At 40.4% G+C, this 8,570-nt stretch overlaps 1 protein-coding gene across 1 annotated transcript in view; it reads right to left on the reverse strand.

Annotated features, from left to right (window-relative positions):
- COL14A1 (collagen type XIV alpha 1 chain) overlaps window positions 1–8,570 on the reverse strand; it is a 221,421-nt gene that overhangs the window by 94,089 nt on the left and 118,762 nt on the right. Inside the window, exons 24-27 of the mRNA XM_045287068.1 lie at window positions 4,742–4,798; window positions 1,875–2,014; window positions 387–510; window positions 27–170 (exon numbers count right to left, since the gene is read on the reverse strand). Of these exons, the coding sequence (XP_045143003.1) occupies window positions 27–170; window positions 387–510; window positions 1,875–2,014; window positions 4,742–4,798 (465 nt within the window). The remainder of the gene's footprint in view (window positions 1–26; window positions 171–386; window positions 511–1,874; window positions 2,015–4,741; window positions 4,799–8,570) is intronic.

Genomic DNA, 8,570 nt, shown 5'->3' on the forward strand with positions numbered 1-8,570 from the left:
CTATTGCTGCCTAGAGGAGCCCTTACCATCTGATTGCATCTCCCTGGAGATTTTGTTCACATCATCCTGGGACCTCCCATCAGTGATGACCACGATCACCTTTGGAATACCTCTCCTGGTGCCCGATTCAGCAGTAAATAAAGTATCTCGAACGTGCTTAATGGCTTTTCCTGGAACAAAAAGGTCCACAGTGAACAGTGTGATTTCACTCCCTCTCCTTTTGCCTGTGCCAGGGAGGGGAGGGCAGGAACAAGATTCTAACATCAGTGGGAAAATTGAAAAATTTTAAATACCTTTTAAAACCACATTTAGGTAGTTACTAATAATGAATGACATTGGGACTTATCTGGGTTTGGGTTTCTTGTCTTGTTTGGCAGTGGTCTTACCTGTTTTGGTATTCCCGCCCTTGTATGAAACATGTTTAATTGCATCCAGAAGAGATTCTTTGGTTTTGTAAGCGTCTAGCTTAAATTCTGTCCGGGGATCATCAGTAAACTGAACCATTGCCACCTGCAGAAGGAGGGCGTGTTAGCTTTGACACATGTGTAGTCTGTCACAGGGCCACAGAGCACGACATGGTAGCAGGCTATCACCACCACCGTCATGGCTTACTCTACCCAGGGTATAATCACCTCGGTTTCAAAGGTCACACAGGTTACATCTCAAATTTGCATACAAATTATAACTATTGTTTCTCTACATTCAGGAAAGGGTTTATGATGAAATCTCCCTGAGACTTTTGCCATCTTAGTGGACAGAAGAAAAAAAGGGGGGAAGCTAATCCTTATAACTTGACTGTGTCCAGAGACTCACAATTGGACTTCACTCAAAATATTGTTGGAAAACAGATGTATTATGGAAGTAATTAGTTAGCCTGCCTGTATTAAAATCTTCAAAATTCATTGGTTAGGCTTTGTTTTCACAACACTAAATCATCATAACAACACCACAAGACTTTCCAATGAATCATTTTCCATCAGTCATAATTGGCCACGAAAGAATCCAGAATCATTTTTAAATATTTTCATGATCAAGAGGCCAACCAATGAAATAATAATAGCAGCTTCCATTAATTGGTTACCTATGACTTCTGGGGTTTTGGGGGTGGTGGTGGTGGTGGTTGTTAGTTTATTAAATGTTAGACATTGTACAAGGATATTTTAATGAATCTAATCTGTGAAGTGATTACTAGTCGTTTACCCATAAAGCACACAAAATTGAGAAACCCACCCCCTATCACCAGGCTGGTCACTGGAAGGCCAAGGATATTCTTGGACATCTTCGTGGCTATGTCTCCTCTGCCCAGTATGGGGTCTGGTCATAGTAGATGTTATACAAACATATGCTGCGTAAATTAGGTTCCTATGCTGTGACCATGACCTCACTCCCTTTTAAGATTTTGATGTCCTTAAAGGCAGAAAAGTCGTTGTGTGTATTCTTTAAAAATACACTCTTATTGGCAATATAAAAGAAACATACCATGACACGGTCATTAGGTTGCTGAATTTGACAGCTCTTAAGAGTCAACATCTTCTCAAGCTCTACTGGGACAAAGACAAGGCTTTCTACTCCTGTCAAGAGTTAGTCTTAGAAACCTACACAGGCAGTTCTACCCTGTCCTCTAGGGTCACCATGAGTTGGAATCAACTCGATGGCAGTGAGCTGTTATTGATCAAACTCTACCAGGCACCCCAAATCTGCTAACAAACCCAGACTGATCTATCCCCTCATTTGGGGTTGAAGTTGTCAAAATTCTTCACTTCTATCTCCAACAAGTAGTCAGACTACAGGCTTAAGACGTTTAGGAATTAATTTCATGAGTACAAAATAATGTTCACACGCACAAAATGAAGGAGTGAATCTATTCGCCTTACTTGAGTTCCATCGGCACCAATTTTGTCCAGCGCTCCAACAGTACTATACAGAAAGTCTGTGATCTTATTGAAATTATCGTCTCCGATGCTCCAGGATCCATCCACCATAAACACCAGGTCTGCCTTGGCTGCTTTACATACTGAGGATTGAGAATCAATTAAGAATCAAAGATGGGGAGGTAATGTAGCAGTTACCAAGCCAAAAAATTACCACTGGTAGTGGTTTCCCTCTGGTATGGAAAAGCTTTTTTCCCAAAAGAAGGAGTAAATATGCTTAGGTTTGTATTCTAAGGTTTTGTTCATGATGCTTCCTGGTCATCATTTCTCTCCTAAACCCAAGGTTACTATTTATGATTCAGAAAGAAACACAGAAAAGTGTGAATCTCAATCCCAAAGAACAAAAATGGGGGAAAGGAGAGGAGAGCATGGAGTTAACGGAATTTTGAGACAGAGGCATCAGTAGGCCCTCTCTAGTCCAATTAGGACATTCTCTACCGACTACACGGAAGATCAAGCTATCGCACTCTGCACCCTATCCTCTGCTTATTGAGTTAGAAAATTAAGTTGAAAGAATTCAAGTTCAGAAGAAAGCCATATGACCCAAGGGAAACGTATTAATGTATACCTTGGTATGCATTGGGGCTGAAGCCATAAGCAATATTTAAGTCCAGCAATGCCCATTAATTCTGCCTCTGTTTTCCCATCACCCATCGATATGTAGCCAAGAAATATACACTAACGTTAACTCAAAAAGGTTATCATAAATAGATATGATTGGTATCAACACAAAAAGAAGCAAAAAACGACACCAACCAAAAACCTACTCCACTAAACGTTCTTTTCTAAGTCTTATTTATTTCTTGGTATCTTGTCCGGTTTCATATTATCTATGCTGCCTTGCCCTTTCATTCATGTAGCTCATTGCGGATAACTTTATTTTACAACAAAGCAAACAATTTATTCTTCAGTAATCTAAATTGTTTCATCTTCTGCCAGTTGAACAAAAATATTCTATGAGATAATGTGCCTTTTCCCTTTCTTTAAAAAAAAAAAAAAAGACAAAAAACCAAGTAGAGCTCAACTTGGTTTTTTATTTTATTAAGTTCACTTTCATTCCCTTCAAGCTATTTATGAACGAAAACAAGCCATCTCCAAGGGAGCTCGTACTCTAGAGGCAAGGATCTGATAAAGTTGCTCTCATGAGCCTCAAGATTCAAGAGTTTACACATTTACGGTCTAAATTTAAAGCTGAAAGCGAACACTAGATCTGCCTAAGAGTTGTACAAGCCCCCAATAACAAGATTTCTTAAAAAAATCCACCAACCCTTAGCTTCTAAATGCGAAGCTGGTCCTTTGTTTCCTGGGGAAAATGATTTCTCCATTGGGTTTCATCATCTTGGTGAAAGCAAAATGAATTTAAAGATAAAGTCGAATTTAAAATATAGATATACTTCATAATCAAAAGGAAAGAAGAAAATACATGGAGATACATAGAGGAATTACCCATGGGACATGAAATTATCCGTTTGTTACTTTTCTCCTTTGCACTGCACTTTCCTTGATTCTTTAGTGCTTATGTAAAAAGTATTCAGTATTCCCTTAATCACATATTTAATACTATTCTATACCCTCATGGCAATTAGAAGGTATCCAAGCTGGGAAAATTGCCCTGCCTAAGACCACCACGCTGCTGACCTCCAAGACCCGGCTTCCACTTTGTCACGCCTTACTGCCACCCAGCCTCCCACATTCTCTAAGTCTTCTCAGAGTTTTCACGGATGATTGTTGATTGAACTATGCTCATTTGTCAATAAAAATATTCTGATATTAAAATGCCTGTAATCTCAACATCAGAAAACCTAATCTATAAATACATCCATTAGGAGTCTGCTTTCAGCTCTATCCCTAACAAAATTAACCCCCGATACTGAAATTAAAGATCATATCAATTCATGAAAGAAGAAAGAGTTTGGCCTTCCAGGTAGAGGAAATAGCAATAAAAAATGCAGGGCAACCTAAGACATGCCTGGGCAACTGTGAACTGTACCACTTTGCAGTAAAGCAAGACAGTCTGGGAAGTGATGCTACAAAGACTGCGTGCTAGGAGAGGAAGGATGCTGGACCTTAGCAGAGTTCATGCCCCCTTGCACACCTGCCAAGTGCTCGTCCTACCTGTATACATTTGTCTTTTCCTCCCTCTAATGCACCCTGCAGACTCCACCAAGACTTCTTTTCTCAAACATAGATTGCCTCGAGTCATGCTCATTAGTAGGATGAAAAAAATTATCAACCCTATGTTAGGAGGTTTGATAGAAGGTTACCGTAATTTCTCAGACACATGGTGCGAGGGACAGTTGTAGTCAACACAGAGACTGCAAGACACATTTCAGAAGCCAAGTAGGAAATCAGAACCCTTATCTATAGAACTATGAACTATAAACTGTTTCACAAATGAGCTTACTATTCTTCTTTGGTGAACATTGACTTCTCAGATGTTGCCAATGAAGCCCAAATTATTCAGTTTTTCTAGAAAATCTCTTTTTCATGTACAGGCTGTTCCTAAATGACTGCTTGTAGAGATCACAACAGGATCTGAGAATCGTTCTCCCCCCTACCCCCATGTTGTATTCTCTATATTGTCTTTTTTTAAAAGTCATTTTACTGGGGGCTCTTACAGCTCTTATCACAATCCATATATACACCCATTGTGTACATATATTGGAGAATTGTTCTTATTTAGGAGGTCAAATAGGTAATGTAATAAAAATCTACTATGAATGCATTGGGTTTTAAATGAAAAAGACAACAGGTCAAATCAATAGGAATCCTAAATCTAAAATCACATCATTATTGCTTTATTCTTTTACCTTCTTTTGCTGGTGGAATCGTTGGAGGGAAAGTCGGTGGTTGAGTGGGAAGTGGTTCTACAAACAAGAGGAAAAAGCGTCAGTTAGCCAGCCCATCTGCGGGAAATCGTGGAGTATTAAATCCGCCAGACGTCAACGGTGATGATAACTGCCCTGAGAATTGAGTGACCGCTGTCAGCCAGTCACCAACTGTGAGAGTGGCTCCACCCCTTCCTCTGTCCTCAGGCTGAAGGACGGTTTGATGGGCCTTTTTGCCACAATTCAGGTTAAGCAGCGGACGGCGATGCAATCAAACTGTCAGCCACAGAGCGGTGTTCATGTGGATTCAAGGCAGGAGTCCTGACAGCCTATTTCAGATTTAGCCTCTGGCTGCTTTCATACATAAACTAAATTCAATGTCCAAACTGGCTATTTATGGATTAACCATCAATCCTTGTCCAGTAGTGCTCTCCCCATTCCCACTTTGGGTCCCCCAGGATGCCAATATAATTTGGGCCACTCTCTGTCCTGCTCAAGACTGAATCTGGAAAGTTCTTTCCAGTCTGAGGATGATATGGAAACACAGGCAGGCCAGTGTTCATCTGAATCAGGTCAACCTGGTCGATGAGGGATGAGAAATCTAGACACTGTGCTAAGGGACGTTTTGATGAAACGATGCTAGGTGGGGAGGCTAGGTGGGTTAAACCTTCAGAGAACTCCCTGTGACCATTGACCAGAAAGTGGATTAATGTAGATAACGGGTGAAAATGTAAGACTTCATCATTTGTTTTTCTCTTTTGACCCATTTTTAATTTGTTCTAGTTTTTATTAATTTCTGCTTCCTTCTGAAGTTTTTCTGTGTCTGTGTGGTTGTCATCTATTGGAATCATTTCCTTTATATGAAATCCGGGATAGGTAAATATAGAGAGATGGTAGCTAGATTTATAGTGTCTGGGATTACGAGAAGGTAGGTTGGAGGGAAACGGGGAGCCAATAATAAGTACAAGAATGAAGAACATGTTCTAAAATTGGTTGTAGTGGTGCTTGCACACCGCTTTTTCCTATATTTAAATCTTTGAATTGTATGGGATATGAAATATATGTCATTCAAATTATTCAAATAAATCAACAGATGGATAGATAGATAAAATAGATATATAAACACAGACTCTGGGGATGAATAGCCCAGAGTAGTAATTCTTACACTAGCTCCCCAAGGAAGAGGACTAGAAGTTTTGGCATCATTAAGTAAACATCGCACAATATTATCTTAGCAAATATGTCTGTCTTATTCCTGACACTAAAGATGGATGCAAAATGGATGAAACATTTCTGATCTCATTTCCCCCCAGAAAGACTGAGAAAGACTGACATTCTTCAGCTTTATTGAACAATAAATATTTAGAGCATAGATTAAAAATTGCAGTACTAGCCAAAAAGATATTTCAGAGTCACCCTAGAAGACACACTGGACCAATGCACAACATAAAAGGGGACACATGCCGTTAATCGTGCAGGAAAAACTCCCGCAGATGCTAGGCTGTCGCAGAGGGGAATTTCAGACTCGGGAGAGAGCACCCACCAAGGAGTTGGAAGGATTTTCACTCAGACGATTGATCCCTGGCTAGGAAAGCTCTAAAAAGCTTTACCATATGAGTTAGTTAATTGTGCCAGCCTGGCCGATAATCACATGTGGGGCTGGTTGAAAGGCGGAGGGATAAATGGGTGGTGAGCCTCGCCTTTCTAGTTCTCGGGTCTCTTGCTTTGTGATGGTCGCACCAGGATGCAGCTGCCTTAGCAGTTCCCTGCTTCAGCTTGCAAGATTGACTTCCTACAAGACATCCCCAAGGAGAAGCTGCATGGACCTATCCCGATGCAGCCCTGGGTGCTGGAGCAGCCATGTGGAGACCCCTGCTAGTGCTGAGATGCTTACACGTTCACGGACTCAGCTTTCCTCCTGCAGTCGGCATCATTGCCACTGTTTTGTGAGGTGGAGGACTTTGTGGACTGGTGTTAGGTTAATGGGTTAATGTTGGACTTGTGGGCTTGGGCAGCATTGGGTTGGGATGTTTTCATGATGCACATTTTCTATACATAAAACTCCCTTTTATACATGAGTTGCTGTGGATTTGTTTCTCCAAAGTACCAAGACTAATACACCATACCTTCGTTGGAACAACTAATGGAAGAGGTGAATGTGAAGATCTCTTCCAATCTTAAGATCCAATAAAAGAAAAGTACTCGAATAAAATGACTCAACATAAAGATGTTAGGTAACATGGCACTCAGCATCCCTGATGTGAAAAAACTGCCCAGGAGTAAATTTTTTTTTTTTTTTTTTAGGAGTAAATTTTTAAGTGAAATAACGCTAGTTGAACACTATCATGGTATCATCCCATTTGTGAAACAGATAAAGCAGTGTCAAAAAGTTCACACACCAATTCCATCGTCTCTCATTCCATTTTCTCACAAACCTTTTGAAGCTCCTCATGCCTCTCACATCTAGTTCCCACCTATCCACAGATCTGTGCATGACACACACACACATGTGCAGAGACAAAAGCCCCACTAGCTGCTGAGGGATGTCCTTCTAAAAGTCATTCTGCATTTTAGAGAGGAAGACTGGAAGAGAGGAAAGTTGACATTCCATCGCACGCTCTTCTGCAGCATTATTATGGAAACATATACATATATACATAATTCATTTCATAAGCCGATTTTTGAATCAACATCATTTCAAAAGTAGGAAAATGTGAGGAATTTTAGTACCAAAACAAATGCGGAGAGATCTTTGACAGCACCACAGACTACTTCGCAAGCCTGATTTATTTATTTGTAAAATCTGTGGAAGCAATGAATCGTCTTTTACTCTTGTGCATCTTCTTTCAAGTAGAAAACTGAGGCATGTCCCAAGTTCAGTCCATAAATCAACAATCAAATTAATGAGGAAATATGTAGTCAGATGGATATGTTTGAAGAAAACATCTAATCAAACAAGGGCTTTCAGAAGAGGAACGGTGACACCTGTTTATGGTTATAGCTTCTATGTGGCAGACAGACGGCCCTTGTCTTCAAGTGTGTAAGGGGCTGTCACATGGCGCAGAGAAGGCTTGGTCTGCATTGCTTCAGATGGTTGGACTAGAGCCCGTGGGTGGAAGCTATAAGCAGACAGATGTTTCCAACACATGGAAAACATTTACATCAAACAGAGCTGTCCACACTGGAATGAAGTGCCCTGAGTTGGTAGTTAACAAAGTAGAGTTAGACATAAGAGGAAATTGAAGTAAGCCAGTAGTTCTAAACTCATGTGATGTAGAGGTGAGGCAGAGAATAAATACAAACCAAGAACATGCAGCAGCGGTAGTACCCTTGAAGACACATGCACCGTGAGACAACAGATTGGCACCATGAAGGTATGTGGGTCCTGTATTGTCAGGTCTTCTAAATTTTCAAATAAATACTTAAAAAAAAAAAGGATGGCTCAGAGCAAACATGTCTGCTGATGAGAGAGCACCCCATAATCATGAGCAGGTGGCCTGCAAGATAATAACACTCGAGGTGACCAAATGAGCTTCTTCAATGAGATGCAAGTGGGAAAGCACTTTCATAGACAGTCTGTTGTGGAATCATTACTGTCAGCACTGGAAGTAAAGGAGTAGGTACTTCATCTCACAGATGAGCAACAAGGTGTTGAATTGCTCAAGGCCCCACTGCTAGTAAAGGGGCAGAACAAGTGTTCCAACCTAGCCTATTTGACTTTAAATCTTGTGTACTGCTTAAATTGTGTGTACTATTAGACCGGTATTAACGTCAAAATTATATGTGTGTGTATATATATATATATATATAT

The sequence above is a fragment of the Echinops telfairi genome, unplaced genomic scaffold (assembly GCF_000313985.2).
Source record: "Echinops telfairi isolate 266 unplaced genomic scaffold, ASM31398v2 ScPeMD7_1;HRSCAF=3_0, whole genome shotgun sequence".
In the NCBI taxonomy this organism is placed as follows: Eukaryota; Metazoa; Chordata; class Mammalia; order Afrosoricida; family Tenrecidae; genus Echinops; species Echinops telfairi.